General features: G+C 42.1%; 2 protein-coding genes across 3 annotated transcripts; one reads left to right on the forward strand and one right to left on the reverse strand.

Moving 5' to 3' along the window:
• Nucleotides 1-67: 67 nt before the first annotated feature.
• Nucleotides 68-9,060, reverse strand: dipk1aa (divergent protein kinase domain 1Aa). The gene is made up of 6 exons (XM_030402191.1): nucleotides 8,518-9,060; nucleotides 3,872-4,006; nucleotides 3,619-3,726; nucleotides 3,338-3,514; nucleotides 3,103-3,234; nucleotides 68-2,696 (listed from the first exon to the last, which is right to left on the reverse strand). The coding sequence occupies exons 1-6, from the start codon at nucleotides 8,569-8,571 to the stop codon at nucleotides 2,016-2,018; spliced, it is 1,287 nt and encodes a 428-aa protein (XP_030258051.1). The 5' UTR covers nucleotides 8,572-9,060; the 3' UTR covers nucleotides 68-2,015.
• A 410-nt stretch (nucleotides 9,061-9,470) lies between these two features.
• Nucleotides 9,471-19,101, forward strand: mtf2 (metal response element binding transcription factor 2). 2 transcript variants are annotated; one of them, XM_030402189.1, is made up of 15 exons: nucleotides 9,471-9,719; nucleotides 10,506-10,707; nucleotides 11,082-11,163; nucleotides 12,011-12,121; nucleotides 12,244-12,344; nucleotides 12,554-12,738; nucleotides 12,884-12,979; nucleotides 13,408-13,476; nucleotides 13,670-13,793; nucleotides 14,135-14,202; nucleotides 14,328-14,498; nucleotides 14,607-14,727; nucleotides 14,913-14,971; nucleotides 15,209-15,301; nucleotides 16,624-19,101. In XM_030402189.1, the coding sequence occupies exons 1-15, from the start codon at nucleotides 9,715-9,717 to the stop codon at nucleotides 16,997-16,999; spliced, it is 1,863 nt and encodes a 620-aa protein (XP_030258049.1). In that variant the 5' UTR covers nucleotides 9,471-9,714; the 3' UTR covers nucleotides 17,000-19,101. The 2 variants fall into 2 exon arrangements, with proteins under 2 accessions (XP_030258049.1, XP_030258048.1); XM_030402188.1 differs by lacking the exon at nucleotides 9,471-9,719 and adding an exon at nucleotides 10,172-10,376.
• Nucleotides 19,102-19,185: the final 84 nt, after the last annotated feature.

Raw genomic sequence — 19,185 nt, forward strand, 5'->3', positions numbered from 1 at the left:
TTTAATCCACAAACAAGTCGAGGTATGATGATGATGGAGTGGTGTAAAGAAAGAGGTGAACCAGGGATTACAGTGAAGTGGCGTGTAGTTTAATTGTGCAAAATCATGCTGGTCTCTTCAACATGTAAACACTTTTTTTTTTACATTTTTCATACTTCAAACAGCAGCGCTGACATGCTTTAACAGGTCACGTCTGTTCTGAAATGTAGTTAAAGTGGTTAATCAAGTCCGGTCGTTGACTCGGTCACAGTAACTTTACAACAGCAATGTCTGGAGGGGATCATGGGAAAATTTATACAGCATTCGGATGCGACCACGAGACTTGATAAAGATCTCCGCCTCCACTGGTGGTAAAACATTCATAAATGACGTCCAGTATGATCCTTATGGCACTGAGGATATATCCAAATGTAATGTGAATACAGCACAGTATCACAAATGCTCTTTTCAGTGAGATAAACAACTAACATTCACAAATTAAATACATAGTTTCTCTTCGTGTCGTCGATGCAGCATTGATGTCACTAGCGTTACAGGTGGAGGATGTACAGCACAGTGACGTACACTGACATTCAGTGTGTCACCTCGAGGGGACGCTGACAGTTACATTGTCCACTTTAAAACTAATGGACCGCCTCAACTTGACATGCAGATGAGACAATTTAAGGAAAAGCCTCCAGCACAGTTTCAATGCTCAGTGTTAAATAACTCCACTAATTACACTTTACCTTAAAATTTCTCTCTAGTCTACACATTTTAAAGGTTAAGTCTGGTGATATCCTATTTTTGCTCCCTCATTATCAGCCTTCGTTAACAAAACCTAAAATGGCTAACTCTCCTCTGTGCCATATTAACGTGGTGGCCATTTTCCTCTGACATGCTCATCGAGAAAAAAAAAAAAGGTAGTACTGCTGTGTTAGAGCTGGCGAGTCATAGTCAAAGATGACGTTAGCATTCAAACACTTCCGAGCAAACATCACTCTTTGATTGTGACACACAATGATATTTAAAACTTACATTATTTCTAAGCATATCAATGCAGACACATTTATTTAAACCTGGGAGTAAAACCCACTAAAGTGTTATCAGACTGTAATGTTAGCTAGGAATTGGTTGAATGCTAACATTAGCTAATGGGTAATCACATGTAGTTTTACCTGGAGATATGGCCCCATGCCCCTTACGATTATCACCATCTGTCATCTTTTCATTTGCATGTCAATGAGAAAGTGATAAAATGATAAAATTCCTGTTCCACCACTGACAGTAGTCCCCCAATAATGGCATCAATGACTCCTGTTTGCTTAAACCATGCCCAGCTGTTAAAGAAATCATAAAAAAAAAATGTTTAATCGAAGTATAATTTTGATAGCTGTGCAAGATTCATTCCTTCGATAGGCACTGAAGTATTGAGCATTAACTAACTAACTAAAGATATGGGAGCATAGAATATCACCAGCCTTAACCTTCAAAGGTGCACCCCCTCATGATGTCATGGTGCTCCGCAGCAACAAAATTAAGGAGCTCGAGCTTAAAATAGTGCACTTCATTACACTTTAAACTGGAGTTTCTCACAAAATACATGTCTTCCTGAACATCTCAAACTTTTCAGCATGATTTTGTGGTAAAACCAGCAATTTGGTGTCTCGACACTAACAACATTAAAATCTGTTTACAAATCTGTTTGTCCAGAAGTGCCCCAGTAACATTCCTCTCTGGTGAAAAATACAATACAATATAATGTGGCGGCATGAACTCTTTTTAAGTGTGACTGATGGAAACATGCAATCATTCAGGTTTTTTTTTTTTATTCCAGAGTACTCAGACGTGGGTTCCAGGCCTTGTGAAACTGGGAGTGAGGAGGTAGAGTCTCCTTCAGTCTGATCATTCATAAGTGTTAAGACTTGATAAAAATTACTTCATTAAATTTGCTATTCCTAAATCACAGCATCTGTAATACTCAGCTCCACGTGAGGAGCTGACTGGCATGATTTCAGAGGGACTTCCTCTCCTCGTCACGAGTCCTTGGTGTGTGAGATCTGTCTCCACAACAGAGCTTTCAGGTTGTTGAGGATAAGCGAGTGCTCCATGTTCATCTGTCCAGCATTACCTTTGAGGGCCATACAGGCGTACAACTGCCTCTCCAGCTCCTCTCTCATTCCTGATGGGGCCCCACGCAGGAGGTAGTCCTTCAGTGTACTGCACGCCTTTGCCAAGTTTGGCTGAACCGGCTCCTCCCTGCACCGCTTCTCTGGCACGTCACATGATGTCCGGCAGTCCACCCCGTACACACAGTCGGAATCCGTCTCACACTTCAGCGCCCGCATGGTGCGCTTGAACTCTGCCTCGGGAACCACCGCTCGGGTGTTAGTCAGACGGAGCTCATGGCGGTCAGTGTAACCAAAGTGCGCCGCGGCGAGGTCGCAGATCAGAAAGCTGCCGTATGTGCCGTGGAAGATGTCCTCCACCAGCTCCAGCAGGCCCATAGAGATCTTAGCTTTGCGAGGCCAGGAGGGGGTGAACCACTGGTCCATAGTGCGCTGCACACCGCTGGGCACCCAGGAAACCAGCGGCCAGGGCAAAGACAAGCCATACAGAGGCCTGTAGGCAACTCGCTCCGTCATGTACAGGTCCCCACAGTAGCCGAGGAGGCGAGGAGTGTGTCCACGGTCCTGGAGCAGATAGCCGAGCAGCACCTTAAAAAACAAGCACAAAAATGTCTCACTGAGCAGTCATTTCATGTTTGTAGGTGTCAGAAACCACAAGCAAGAGAGGGGACAAACATCTTTTAATTTCTTTTACTGACAGAGTAACACGTTAAAGTGACACAGTTCTTCTTGTGAATGCTTAATGTGACATCCTGTTATGCAATTGTAGGACATTTTCACACTGACAACTCAGCATCATACAGCATGGCTCTAAATTGTATGAATTAAACATTCAAGGCGGATGATAAAGCTTTCAAGTAAAGTGTCTTTTTTAGACTGGTGAGGATGAGGATCCTCAAACACCTGGTCAGTTTTAAACAGTCTGATAAAATGTGGGTGATATAATCTGAAAACTACAACAACAGATAACTGGTCAGGACTGTTGTGAGTTTACCTCGTCCATCTGCAGAAGGGCCCATGTGGAGCGGGCTTCTGGCAGTGACACCCGTCCATCTCTGTTGCCATCGGCGATGGAGAGGATCTGGCTGACGAGGCTGGCGAGGTTAGCCTGCTCTCCAAGCTTGGACTGGTGGGAGGAGAAGAGCAGACACTTCCTTTCAGCCTTCAGTCCATCTCAGACTAAAACATTTGGATTTTTTGTATGACCCTCTCTGACTCAGGTCCTTTACCTTGAGGTGATTAAAAACCATCTCTCTGAACTTCTCCACTGACGTGCCTCTGGTGGGCTTGTCAAACACGGGGGCCTCTCTCCGTGGCTCCGGCTCCTCGCCCAGCTCATAGTGCACGACCTCGCCCAGCTTACAGCGGATGATCCCATCATGGTCTCCCCAGCTTCCTGTGTAAACCTGACCAAACACATTTTTAAAGGATAACTTCACTCCCCCAAAAAAGCTGAAAATTGAGAGTAGTGGAGTTACAAGTTCAACAGAAAGTAAACTTTGTGTCCTACCTGGTTGTTTGGCAGTGTCGACAGACACCTGCTCATGTAGAGCGTTCCTTTGTCACACAGACTGCTGCAGGCCGAGCCATCAATGATCCCCTTCCTGTATTTATCACACTGTAAGGAAAGTGTGATTTAATGTCAAGTTTCTTTACAGTTTTATTCTCTAGGTCTTAAATAGAGAAGAAGTTTTATGAAACACAATTCCATTACAAAAATCATTCAAAACAGACAAAGATGAACGAACAATGTCAGTACTCACAATGGCGTTCTTGCACTCGTGTCCTCTGCACAGCTCTGTGTAGGCGGAGTATTGCACATAGATCACCCAGCTCCCCACCAGCACCGTCAGCCATGTGAGGAACAGGTACTTCACCCGCACGAAAGAGATCCGAGCCTTCGAAGGGAGAGCACAAACAGAAATGAACCAAATCCAGAAAATACACTTTAAAATGACACTGAGTACGTTCAAATGTGAAAAAGCCTAAGTCCTTTTTTAAAATCCCTTCATGGTTGTTCTGAAGTTATTAATCTGAGATGTTCTGCCGGATTTAACGTGTTATGCAGGCACAGTAAATGGAAAGGGTGTCGATCCAAGCGCGACACTTGCACTCCCTAATCAAACCTGATCACATAACAGGTTACCATGGTGACAGCATGGGGGTGTCCCATAACAAGGTACAGCCTAGCTGATTAGTCGCCTACAATAGCTCAGTAAGCTGGGGGTACAGATCCAGTTGTTCCAGCATGCCATTCTAGTTAAAGCTCGTTAGAAAAAAAATCTAATTACTGCCTGTGTCACAGGATGCACACAGCACATGTCTCACAGTGCACCTTTAGACAGAGGGCCTGTTGTTTCTGTCACATTGTGCGAGAAAATGCAGTCACTCAGTTATCTTCCATGGTGATAACGCACAGAAATGGTGTGATATAAACAGAACTCTGTTTTTGTGAATAGAATATAGGGACTTTAAACTTCGTCTAGTTGTACAACCCTGATGTAAAACGATAAAATAAATCAACCTTTAGTCTTCACTGCTCAAGAACAGTGGAGATTCAGAACACCGAAACTCAGGAGGACAACTAACCGTGATCTAAGGGCAAAACAACATGGAGCAGGACAAACATGCGATGTTTTATGTCAGCCTGTTTATTATGCTTTTAAATTGACTCAAGTTCACCCAAAACATTTTAATTCAGTCATTATCCTCTCACCTCCCCAACTGATGGAAAGCATTTTTGGGGCTTCACAGGAATTCAGTGTTGCAACATTCTCCTTAACAGCTTAAGATCAAGACAGAAAAAATAACAACAACAAAAGACATGAAATGGCTCCATGCAGTTGGTCCAGCAAAGTCCAAGTCTCTGGAAGCTGACACTTTAAGATTTTGGCTTTAAAGAGACTGTAAATCACATCTTTTCATATCAATTTGGGATCTTTGGGCCTCCAGAGACCGGGATTACACTGGGTGGGCTGTTTAAGGTTGTTTTTCTTTCAGTCTCCATCTACTTCAGTTGTTTATCAGAATAGTGCAACACTGTTTTGCTGTGAAGCTCTAGAAATGTTTTGAGGACGACGAGACTATCACTTTCCATCATCTTGACATTGTATAGATAATGGCTCAAGTGTTTTTTTTTGTCCTTTTTGAGTGAACCTATCCTTTAGGCACGGACTTCACACTGTCGTCCATTTGTGTTATAAACAGAAAAGGAAGCAAATGATTATTCCACACAACCAATGTGTCCATGTTTATTGGAACTGACTGATGGATCAGGTAATCCAATGATCATTATAGTGGTGCATGACTACTGCAAGAAAAAAAAAAACATCATGGATGAAAATTAAGTTGGTGGAAAGTGCAGTGGAGCGGTAAAAAGAATTTAGGTCAAATTTGCTGTGGAAGCCACAGTATGTGACTTCTGCGGTAAGTTTTTCTCCACGGACTGTAACTGCACTTGGGGAGGATAAAGTGATTTTGATTCTCACTCTGATCACATGGCAGGAACAGCTTATGTTGTGTGTATTTTGGCAGCGTGCTGTTCCTCTCATTTCAGCTCCAGCTTGGTTTCCAAATCCCAACAAAATATGCACCCACTGAGGCAGGGACCAAACACGAGCCCTTTTTTTTTTTTTTTTTTTATCTTTGATGTGTTGTGATTACAGCTCTTAGTAAACAAGCTCTGATCTGGACAGAAGATCGTTCTGTTTTGTGTCCACACAAACTGCGGCAGAAATTGAAGCGTCGGATCCCCACAGACGGTCTAATCACTGTGATGAAAATGAGATTCTTCTAAGATTAAGGCACAGCACTTCTTTGTGGGTTTGGGTTAGTGTAGTAAAACCCTGATGATGTCTGGAGTGTTTTTGTTCACAAATATGCAACACAGGCGCACTGTGAGCTAGAGGCCTAACAGAAAAGCAAGAAAAACCATCTTCTTCCTGCCTCGCGTTCCCTTTGGTGCACTACAACAAATTGTCCATTGGCACCAGCGGGCCACTATGAGACACCTCTTATGTGAACAGAACATGTGGGCCTCCAGGGAGGTAACAGAGTCATCAGGGGAGTATAGAGCAACAACACACCGCTATCAGATCTGAGCGGTATATGCAGAAAATGTATGTGCATAAAACACGTTAGATAAGAGAGTCATGTGCGCACGTTTTCTGTCTGGTGGTGTGCCTCAGCGTGTCTGCAAACACATGATGAGGCCCCTGAGTTAAAGAAGTGAAACCCAAGCTGCCCTCCTCCACTGTGGACCTCCGCAGTGTCTCCTCTTCACTGGAACCGAATGTCGTGTTTGTCTTTGCTAAGAAAACATTAGCTAAACTGAACTGATCACAGACAGGGAGGAAAAAAGTATATACACTATATGAAGATATTAGGATATTTTAGTGTGTAAAACGTCTCATCAAATCATGCTGCGATTTTGGAACCTCCGCAGGCTTGGAACAAGCAGGAGGAGCTACATTTGGTGTTCTTTTTTCCGCTGTTTTTTTTTTAAATATATTTTTTTACATTTTAAAACAAGTCCCCATCTAATTCAGCTGTTTAGGAGAATGTTGCAACGCTGTGAAACTCCAAAACTGTTTTGTGGACCATGAAACTTCACTTGTCTTTCCATCGGCATGATGGCGAATAAATAAGGACTGAACTTCTGTTTTTTTCTTAAAAGATATCCTTTAACCTAATCCACCTCAAAGAAAGGGCGTGTCCTTAAAGTGTATAGCACTATACCAAAGGTAAGGTGGGTAAAGGAAGGTGGTAATGAGCCGTGCAGGCAGGAAAACGCTTCAAATTGCGAAGGCACATAGTACATAAACCCTGTGGCGCTGTAGGATTACTGGCTGTCAACAGTTAGACTCAGTTACTGAGCATCAACCCTCATGAAGTATTGACTTCTTACAGTCGTGTCAGAGACGGGAATAGAAGACCTGCAGTATCACAGGAGCTCTCTTCAGGTTTCTCATCATATTCTTTTTCTCTCCCACTTTTCTACAGAGTCCACAGAACTCCTGAGGACAGAGCCCATTCAGCCTGTGTCCTCCTGTCTGCAGGCACAGTGAGACCGCCCACACACACCACAGCAGAGCGATGGTTGATACATCTCAGAGTACTAAAGGCGTCTTTACAGCCTAATTAACTTCTTCCTATTACACAAGTCCCCACTACAGGGCAAAGGTACTTCAGAACAGCACTCTTGGTATCAAAGAGACTCAACAGGAAAGACTGAAATTCATCGAATCCCAAACAGGCTTTCATGTGGCTTTTTGAACTCGGGTGCTTTGAAATTCAAAAGACATTTGCGTCCCATTTTAGTCAAATAGGTGTTCACATGTAATATGGCTGTTTGCCACATCCTGTAACAGACCTGGTAGATGTTCCATTATGTAGGTGCGTGGACATTCACCTAAACATAAAAAAGTACAAATTAAGCTGGATGTGCGCTCTGTAGCCTGCAAAATGCAATAATCTGCTACAAAAAAAAGTCATACTAGAGCTAAATGTCCAGCCAAAATCAACTTTGCACCCAAACAGAAACAGAGGAAACCCTGACAAAGGACACAAGACAGAATGTAAACACATACACAACCTCACTTTGACGCAACTCAACTCAAAATTGAAAGAAAACCCTTGTGCACACAGTGTTGTTTGTGTGTACAGGATGAGCTGTGGCTAAATTCAGTCAGAGTTTGTTGCTCTAACCAGCCCCAACACAGGAGTGGTCAAAAACTGGCTGAATAAAGATGTGATTAGCTCTGCCAACTGGATTTACCGCCTGAGCCTGTCCTCATGCCTGTAACTGACTGTATTGCATGTTGTGTTGTAGCAATGTTTACTCTTTTACCCTGTATTCTCTTTCTTTTGCATGAAATCTGTACTGAACTGGAGCCAGCAGACCGCAGGTACCCAAATCAGAAGGCTGAACCTTATTATCCTACCAAAACGATGACTGCTGCTCTGACTAAGGATGAGTGAATGTCTTGGCATCTCTTCACTGCAAATCTGAGCAGAAGATAAGTTGAAATGATCCAGAGATTTCACCCTGGCCCTGGGTAAATCAGTCCTGGCATGGATTACCAATTTCTCCTCACGTGTTAAACACTCTCTCAGTGGCAGGCCTGCACTCTGCTCTGTACCAACCAGTCTGGATCAGCACAGACAGCGTCGGCCTGATCGCTCACATTCCTCAGGTATCCTGAAACAGCCCATGATAGTATCTTGGCTGCTTTGATTGGTATCATGATGATACCAATCAAAGCAGCCAAGATATGTTTTCTGTCAGCTGTCATTCTGATGTGACATCACGATGACCCCATTATGCACAGGCTCACGTTCGATTTAAACCCAACACGCACTATATAACGTTGATCCTCTCCACAAAGCCATCATCGAACAGTGGCATTACCTGGAAGTAGAAAGACTTTTTCACCCAGGCCCGTGGAAACAGACCCTTCGCCATCACAGAAATAGATCATCTCAATACGTGGACCTGGCTGCGGGAGACCATCCAGTGCACACGGGGGGAAAACGTCTTCAGCATGAGTCGACTCCTCCGGTTCACAACGCAGGCAGAAATGACTGCATATTACCCGATTTCAGCTCCACGGTGACCCACGGCTCCAGCCTGTCGTTCTGTCTTGTCCGCGTTAATCGCTCTGATATTGCACTTTGCCTGCGCCTCTGCTCTTTGCAGCAGCTGCTGATTTTCAACCAACATACCTCAAGCTGGGAAAAAACGGAGGTTCACGGCGCAGGCGCAATGTATTCTGCTACAACTTACGTTTCGGTTTTTTTTGGGGGGTGATACGCAAAACTGAGGAAACGTGTGCCGAAGCATACTCAGCTGTGCCTCACGATCAGCGGCAATATCTTAAAGTGGTTCTTGGTAATGTGTGGTTCGTAAACTATGAGGCTATCGCCGAGTCAAGCTAGCAAACGTGAGTAACATGAACTTCCGCTTTCGCAATAAATGCCTTAATGTGAAAGTCAACTTCCGGTCACAGCATCCAAAGTACCCCCACACCCAAATATTTATTTATTTGCCCCACATGATATTGTAGCTCCAGCGAGCGGCCACGAATAGCACCAATTCATCCAACCCTGCCTCGTTTAACCTTTCCACTGTGTGATTTACTGTGTGTTTTATCTGTGAAAATGCCTGACCGCTAATAAATACCGCCGACAACGATAGTTTGCTTTCTATTCACACCAACAAGTAGAAACTCTGGAGAAGATGGTGGTGTCGACAACAAAAGTACACCTTATTCTTCTTTAAGGGGCGGATATGCTCTGTCTGCTAAATGCCCTGCCTACAATTTCAAATGTTTGAAAAAACATGTGAACGTAGCGGCGACAACAACCAGCAGCAGTCGTTTAAGCGCTTCCCACAATGCACTCCCCGATCATCAGCGGGAAACCAAAATGGCGAACGTGTTGGGGGAAAATGAACCGTTTGTTATTTTCTGAGGAATGCACAAGCCCCGCACGTTTCCGCGACACACTTTTGAAATAAATCCGACCTCAAAAGGAGCGGAATAGCAAGAGTCACTCATATCCAGATTTTTTTGTTGTACGAGTCGTTTGTAGAAGCGGAGGGGACCGAATGAGGTATTGTTGTCATCATGTTTTCCTCCTGTGGGGGGGTGTGGGTCCGACGGTCAGCGGGGTTACGACTTTGCATGTGGGTTATTCATGCTAACAATCAGATCTGGCCGCTAGCTGTTTTATGTGAAAGACTCTCCAGCGTGCAACGTTATCTAAATGTGGCCCCCTTTTCCTCTATGGTGGCTAATATTGGCCATGTTCTCTCAGACTCCGAACAAAGGGAATCTCGGACTGATGGACAGTGACAAAAAGGAAATAGAAAAAGGAAATCTGCCTTCTATAGCACAGCTCGATGAATAGTTTTGTAGCAGGAGATAAAAATATCCAATGCTCAACTTTTATTATTACATGTGACAACTGTCATTCATTAAGTATATGAGTTAAACCTTGACGATAACCTTTACATTTTGTTTCTTTTAAAAAAAAAGAAACTTTGGATAAGTGTTAGAACTACTCAGCATTGCCCTCCAGCCATCTCACTGGCTGCATGGCTGTGGTTAATTACCAATTAGCACTAATTATGTGTATAATCACATGTTGTCTGTAGCCACTGGAGGGGAAATGGCATGTCTTTCATTTCCGGCCATTGATTTTTTTTAAGACCTTCTGAAAGCTCAAAATATTCTTGAAAAAAGACAGTATTCCAGTAGAGATGCAAAGGTATATCTGTTATATATATCTTAAATGAAAAATACTTAATTATACATATACATACATACATAATTATTGTCAACATTTCCTGTGGTTAATGCTTCTCCACCCTTTGTCTTCCCTTTCTCTGTTTTCCAGAGACTCAGGGGTTGTGGATCACCTGTCTGTCCATCACAGAGCTCACCCCCAGCGGCAGCAGCAGGCTGTGCCCTTGTCCCCCACAAGCCTCTCTGCCAGGGGAGACTATGGAGAGGACGGCATGTCTGACAGGTTTACAGAGGGACAGGACGTCTTGGCCCGGTGGTCGGACGGATTGTTCTACTTGGGAACAATCACAAAGGTAATAGTGAGGGAAAGGCTCCTCTTGGTACTAGTTTTATATGACATTGCCACCACACACTCCAGTATACCAGTCGAGAAGGTGCATCATTTTTTGGTTATAAAAATTTTTTGGCTGTTTTCTTTTTGTCATCTAATCTTGATGTTGCAGAAATTATGCTCTGGAGTTTTGGTAATTAGGACACAAAACATCTACCTGACAAAATATTTTATATTAGATGTGTCCCTAGATCTGACAAAAACCTTTGAACTCATTACTAACTGGACTGGTGTCCTCTTCTGCTTATTGTTGCCAACAGAAACATCTTGTTTCTGTATGTTGTTTCTCAGTATGGTTTTAGGAAGACCCAAATCTGTTTTTGCTTCCTCTTTCAGATAGATCGAGACAAGCAACGATGCTTTGTGGTTTTTGAGGATCGGTCAAAATCTTGGGTTCTCTGGAAGGATATCCAGACAGGTGAGTTCACTCAACTTCAAGATTCTCTTATTTGTTAAATATTCTGATCTTATTATTGAATAAAAATGCTTGGATCATTTGCAGGTTATCTAAAAGATATGCTATTTTCTTGTCTGGCAGCATCTGAGCTTTAGATTCTGTACAGTTTTATTGAGAGTTTGTTTGAATTGGAGCAATAGTATTATAACCGTCACCCCCTTTGTCTGCCGTTTTTTTTGCCATACTTATCTCCCTGCTCATGGTGCTGACAGTTAACTGTCCACAGTGTCTGGCATCAGTACAGCAGCAGTGCACTGCCTGCATGTTATGAGCATAAGGGAGATACACACAGAGGCTGGGGTCTATGCACTTGCAGATCAGTCAGTTAAAATGCAAATATCATCTAGACATTCTTTGTTGTGAAGCACATTTGAGAAAATATTGTACTTATTTTTAGTCTTGACTACTTTCAGTTTAAACAACATGTTTTGCTGCACAGCTGTATGTGCACAATTTTGCAGGGCTGAATTAAAATGTCAATAACAGTTAAAACCTTGTTTTCTGCTGACCTCCAGTGGTTGAAGTTATCACTTTGCTGCAGGGGTGCAGAAACGTACTTGCAGTGTTCAACTACACCCTGAGCTTCTTACTAACCTCTTAGTTAAATGTAAAATTAGAAATTTAATTTGTCTTTTCAGAAACAGTGTCCTGACTAATCCATGTAATCTACTGACCTCATGGTGAAAGCTCTCTTTTGGAGCTTCCAATCAAATCAATTGTTTCCCCTACTTTATGTATTTTTATTCTGCATTACAGCTGCTGGTGAAAGAGTTGTTTATTTGACCCAACTGTCTTTTGTCCATTTCAGGGGATGAAGATGATGAGGACGATGAAGACGATGACATTGTGTGCTCCATATGCCAGGATGAAACTTCAGAGGAGCCCAATGAGATTGTCATCTGTGACAAGTGTGGACAAGGTACTGTTTTTTATTTAACTACATATTGGGCTCTTATCTCCGGTCATTAAGGGTGTGTGTACTTTTTTCATAGAGTGATGCTGGAGATGAAAGCTGCTGTAAATGTGCTCATTGTCTTTTAGGCTACCATCAGCTCTGCCACTCCCCCATAATTGATGCCTCCGTCATTGACTCAGATGACAAGTGGCTCTGCTCAGAGTGTGAGCTCACTTCTATACCTAAGGTACAGTTTGTTTGTTTTTTTTTTAATGTAAATGCATAAAACCCTTAGTTGATTTTATCAGTTGTTTGATATAATGAGCATGGATTTACGTGATGAATAGCATTTTTGTTAGACATTAAAGAAAAAATGATTTAAGACATACTACAGGCTAGCTACAAGATGATCTTTGAAATACATCATAAACATGTATATAAACATGCATTTTTCAGAGGGGGGGTGCACACAGGAGGGGAGCTTCTGCTAAAGGCTTTCTGCAGCACGAGCAGCAGCAGCAGCAGCAACAGCACATGGAGCTGCACCTGTCCTTCCCATATGCTCTGGATGAACTGGTGTGGGACCAGGGCCACAAGACCAACATCCAGCAGTGCTACTGCTACTGTGGAGGTCCAGGAGAGTGAGTAACACATTACATACACAACAGGACACATTTAATAGTCTGGGTAAACGATTTCCTACATGCCCATGTTCAAGCACAATTTTAATATCACATATACTGGTAGAGCTAACCACTCACTCTCTCCGTTTCTCCTTCTTTGTAGCTGGTACCTGAAGATGCTGCAGTGTAACAGGTGTCAGCAGTGGTTCCATGAGGCGTGTCTCCATTGCCTACAGATGCCCATGCTCTACGGAGATAGGTGCAAATATCACTTTGTATACGTTTCAATATTTATATTTTTACCGTGGCTTTTGGAGAGACTCCTGCAAAAGGCTGGTAGTGGTCTGGGGAAATGGTTTGGACACCTTTTTTAAAATCAGTCGACAGTTAAACCATCATCTTAGATTATGGTGCAAAGCATATTAAACCAATGCTAACAGTGGCCGCAGTACTCTTCATGTTATGAAACCAGTACATTTTTAACTAGTGGAAAATTAAAATGATACTACCCTTTATTTTGTGGTGTTCTTCACCTCCACTTTGTGTTTTCATATCAAGACTCGTTCTTTTGTATCAAAACATTTCCTCTCATGTCCTCGGCATCTCTGTAAAGCACCAGGCTTTTGGTCAAGAAATCCCTTAGCACTGTAATAAACTGACACGGTTTTGTGTCTGTTTTGACTTTAGATTTTACCTGTTCATTTGTTCCGTTTGCAATGGTGGACCAGAGTACCTCAGCCGATTGCCTCTCAGATGGTAAGTGATTCTCAAGGAAAAATTTCAACTTCGACACAGAGAACCTTTTGTATTCTATATAATATACACAAGCATGCAACTGCTCATCTGTCTGTCTTACCAACTCTTATAATTTCTGCATCTTGCAACACTTTTCTTTTTATGATATTCTGTTGTAAAAGACTAAGCAAAGTCTTTAACTGAAATGTTTCAGGGGGGATGTGACACACCTGAGCCTGTACAACTTGAGTGTGATCCACAAGAAGAAGTACTTTGACTCTGAGATGCACCTGATGAGTTACATCAATGATAACTGGGAGCTGCTGCAGCTGGGGGAGGTAAGGAAACAAACCACTAACTTGCATTTGACTTGACATTGCTACTGAACATCCAGGCACACACTCTATTTGTGCAGCTTAATGTATACCTACTTTTTGGCACAGGGTATTGGATTTGGAAACCTGTTATACGTTAGTGGTTTCCTTAGTGTGTAGCTGCAATACATCTCATGATGACCACACTGTTGGCCTGTCCTCGAGGCTCAATTATTTATTAATTATCCCTGGCTGTGGAATTGTTTTTTTTTTTAATTGATGGGGTTGACTTTCTGAAATATTTCTTTCATTTGTCTTGCACCCTGTCTTTGCTGTTTGGTGATTCCTGTTCCCTGTGTCTGCAGCTCACCAACACTCCGAGATCAGACCGATATGAATGTGTTCTGGAGGCGTTAAACAACAACAGTAGCTTGTAAGTTATTCCTTTACTGGTTTATCCTGTGCTTGTTCAACCTAACCCTGTCTTTTTCTCAACTCATCTGTTCCAGGACTACTTTTCCTTGTAATTACTCCCTCTCCTTATCTTATCTCTTCCAGGTTCATGTCAGGGAAGGAGGTGAAGAAAAAGAAGCACTTGTTTGGGCTGAGGATCCGTTTTCCTCCTGCTCCCCCCAACTCCAATGAGCCGACCAGCAGGGTGATGGAGAGAGCCTCGCATGAGATCACCATCAAGGGATGCAAGTCAACCAAAGCCCTATCTGGCATGAGGTTAGATGTGAAACTATTTCAACATGCAAATTATTAGTGTTTAAATGATAAACACCCAGATGTCATAACTGTTGTGAAATGTTGTTGTCATTATTGTTTCCCGAGCAGTACTTTAACCAACGGCACAGAGAAGAAGAAAAAGAAGAAGAAGAAGAAAAAGAGGAAGCAAGGAGCACGTTCTCTGGAGACTCTGGCTAAACGACAGCGCTCCAGTGAACTCTTATCCCAGGTGTGTGCGTGTGTGTGTGTGTGTGTGTGTGTGTGTGTGTGTGTGTGTGTGTGTGTGTGTGTGTGTGTGTGTGTGTCTTAGTACGTAGCAGGGTGTGTGTTTTTACATTATGTTTAGGCCTGAACTCTCACTCACAAACTGTTACTTTTGTTGGGGATACTGAGAAATGTTCTTCGTTCTGACAGGATGTAAGAAAGCCTCTACCACTAGAGCCCCAAACATTGGATCACTTAACCTCTATCAAGTAAGTGATTAATTGTGATGCAAAATGTCTATTTCTAAACAATTATGACTGTTCCTATCAGCAGTGTAGAAGCTGCTTTACTACTAGAGCGGTCACTACCAGCTGTACTTATTTCAGTTAATCTTCTGGTTAGAAAACACTACAAAAGTGAGCTATTGCCAGTAGAGTTTTCTTTCTGCCTGTTTAATGTCTCTATCCTCCTGTCTCTTTGTCATTCAACCATCCTAACTTCACCAGGAGTGACAGGTCTCTGCTGTCCTCAGATGTGGAATCCATAGGAGCCCTGAGCACCACAGAAACTACCTCAACTAGCATTTCAAGACAGTCCAGGTACTCCTGCTATGAAACTGCAGCAATCATCTCTTTCTCACTTGGAGAGCTTTGATTCTCTGGATGGCAGTGTTGCTCTGTCTGTTGGGTGGTCTGCCACTTTGGTCCAGACTCAATTATCTCAAAAGCTATAGGATGACTCGGGGACAGACATTTATTGTCTGTAGATGAAGCATGAGCTCCTGACTTTTTAGCTTGCATCACTGAGAGGTTGACATTTGTGGTTTTGAATGAAAATTCTTAAACTATTAGATTGACCTTAAGTTTGGTAGAGAGCCTTAATTCTCCTTCAGGAGAAATTGTACCACAGAACTCATTCTGTAAATTTTTTGTTAAAGTGAAACTCTCGCCAGAATGCAATTGAGGTTTTTTTTTTTTTGGTGAATGTATATGAGTCAGACCTTCGTGTAAAAGCATAATTATGACGAAGGAGGCAAGATTTACTGTAGTTTCGTTTTCAGGTCAAACTCATCTTTAATGGGAGTGCTAGGGGCAAATTAGCGATAGCATCAAAATTGCTATTTTTAAAACACTAAGCAGGCTTGACACAACATGAAACTTTGCTTGTAGTATCACCAGGGTCTTTACACATGAACACGAGCATTGAAAACAGAGGTTACTAAAAAGAGAGTTTTTGGACAACTCACATCAGCAGATGTTTCCTCTGCTCGCTGCCGTCCTGCCAGTGAGAAATGTTGATCTCCGAATGCGACATAACATGGAAATGAGTTAAGGTGGGCCGCTCCTAAAGCTTAGTTCCATATAAATGCACGGATTAAAAAAAAGCAAAGTTTCATGTTGTGTCGAGCCTTCTTAGTGTTTTAAAAATAGTGATTTTGATGCTATCGCTACTTTGCCCCGAGCACTCCTGTTGAAAATGAGTTTGAGCTGAAAACGAAACTATGGTAAATCTTAAAAGTGCCACTTTCTTCATAATTATGCTTTTACACGAAGGTTTGACTCGGGTACAATCACAAAAAAGCCCAAGTTGCATTTTGGTGAGAGTTTCACTTTAAAAAACCAATAGTCATCCCTAAAATTTTGCCAAAATATTTAGGCACTTGGTGAATAATATGGTATTTGATTCTGTCGCCCCATCCTCACGTTCATGAAATGCTTAAAGGGGGTTTCAGAATGTCAGGATATATGAGACACAGTGGCCTTAAGTGGCCACAGTGGCCTCCTTGTCCAAGTACTCTCACACAGAGCTGATGGCATGTCTTGTTTTTTTATAATTCCCCATTTATACTTGGTTTTTGTTATTTCTGTCAGAAATAGAATCGGTTATCTCACTTCCCCTTTTCCTATCTATCACACTCCAGCCTCTGTAGCTCCAGCAAGATGCGCACGACAGCCAGCATCATGCCTGTTTCCTCGCCACCCTTAAAAAGGAAACGTGGGCGGCCACGACGGGCCCTGCAAACCCCCAACCCAGAGATCCCCCCTCCCAGCCACGCAGACCCAAATCCCCCAGCTGCAGAGGTGTTGAGCCCACTCCCAGGGCTGCACTCCACAGACATAGTTCACGGCATGGACCCCAACAGCCAGCTCTCCCACCTCAAGAGCTCCATCAGCAGCTATTTCGGAGCAGCAGGGCGGCTGGCTTGCGGGGAAAAGTACAAAGTTTTGGCTCGACGGGTCACCCTCGACGGAAAGGTGCAGTACCTGGTTGAGTGGGAAGGAGTCACTGCCTCCTAGACATGTCATTGTCATCAACACTTTCATTTCTAACCAGCGCATACAAGATGGCTGTGTAAAGGACATTGTGCACACAGCCTGTATTCAGAGCATTAATTGATGTATGCCTTTTGTTAGTTTAGACAGGAGCAAGTTTTGCCTGTTAAGCTTACTGTAAAGCCTACTGGTTCGGTGCAGTAGCACATGTCTTTTCATCATTTGTTTTAAAGATTACAATTCAACGATCAAGACCAGGCTTTGTCATTATACCACACCATGTTTCTGTTATTCTGCTGTTAACATTTTTATTATCTGCTTTGAATGTTTACAGGATCCCTGCTTTTTTTCAGGGGCAAAAAATGATCAGTGCACTGCACCTGTAGGCTTTCAGTGAATCATTATTGTGCTTGATTTTTTATTTTTGTTTTATCCAGTGATATGCTTCTCATTTCCAGACCAGATAAGTATGAAACTTTAAGTTGTTGTTTTTTTTAACAGAATGTATTTGGCAGGCATTAAATGGTGAATCTTGGAGGATAAGAGAAAGAGGGGAAGTTTTGTTAAAAATTATTTTCATTAATTCATGACTGTATTATGCAGTAAACCATAACATTTGTTGATTAGCATATATTTTCTTACCAGATTTGGTAAATTAATACATGTCCCTATACAACCATGCCCCCTCCTTCTCCAGTCCCAGCTATGAGTACCTCTTGTTGCCTTGGGCAGACATATCCTTCAGTTGTCTTTTGGAAAGTGCTCCATTTGCGAGCAATTCAGGAGGAACTCAAAACAAAAGAGATGTGCTGCTGCAAATGTTTATTTTATATATAATTGTACTACATCTATTTTCTTTTCAACTTGTACTTTCTCATGACTTTTTCTGTTTCGCAGGGCAGATTTCTCAGATTTCTTTTTTGGATTATGGATTGCACATATCAAATTATGTCTGCTAATGTCATCTCATTTTGAACAGATACTTTGAGCTTTTCAGCTCATATGTCGCACCATTTTCATCCATGGTTAAGTTCTTTAAATACTTCAAAAGTTGATTATAACTGTTAACATTAAAATGAAGTTCTGAAAAACCACATCCCCAAATCAAGTGTAATTTCAGTTTCTGATGACCAAAAACTCAAAACCAAGAGGATTCCTTTGAACCCTTTAAACAATTTGATTGTAAATTTAATAAAATAACACTTTTTGGACCTATTTAGTTTTCCTTTATCTTATAGTTATTCAAGATTAATAAGGTGCTGCATAAGATGAATGTTGTACACCCAGTTGTCATACCTAGAGTTCAGAATTGTTCCAATATTTTTGTGCTGCCTATGCAAGTTAGTCCTGGATAAAGGTGTTCGGCCATATAATTGAACCACATGGCTTTTACAAAGGGGAGCGTCAGCATTATTATTGTGATTATTTCACTTGGTTGTTAAATTTTTCATGTGACGGGTGCAAAAAAGAAAAAAAGTACTTGGATTTTTGCTTTTACAGTCAAAATCACCTTGTAGTTTACACACTCAGGATATGCCCACAAAGTCACTGTATTGTATAGGCCAGCATTTGCAGCTTGACAGGAGGTCTTGATGTAAGTTATTCTCTCAGTGTTGTTGGTCAGTATTTTTATATCAGGTGCTCCATTGACCATATGTATGCATGTATACTTTTTTTTTTTTTTTTTTCTACGAGCAAAATAAATTGTAGTCTATTTTTTTCCTCTTACTCTCACTTGTTATAACTGAGTCAGAAAACAATCACTGGAAAACTAATATGCTGTATGTCATTGCAATGGGTAAATATTCTGTTAGTATGCCTGTCTCTTTTTTATGAGATGTTTCTGATGTTGTTCAAATGGACAGAGCTTTTGGACATTGATACCTCTTCGTTGTGCAAATGTAGTCCATGCATTTAAAGCTTCTCTCCTCTGTTCAACCAGTGTCTCAGCCCGCAGGTGGCTTCCACTGGCTTCCAGCAGGCTTCCGTAGCCAAAGAACACACGTGTACCGTCTGCTTTGTCCCTTGAGATTCTTCTTATCACATTTTTATACATCATTATATAGGCTGACGTGTTACTTCTGAACCTGTTTAGTTAAACGATAAATAAAAGCTGATATTTTGAACTGTTGTGTCGAGGTATTAATTAAAGCACCAGCGCCACCTCGAGCTAAAACTACTGTTGTAAATTTGACAGTTCCAGTGCACGC

Source organism: Sparus aurata, chromosome 21 (assembly GCF_900880675.1).
Source record: "Sparus aurata chromosome 21, fSpaAur1.1, whole genome shotgun sequence".
Taxonomy (NCBI): Eukaryota; Metazoa; Chordata; class Actinopteri; order Spariformes; family Sparidae; genus Sparus; species Sparus aurata.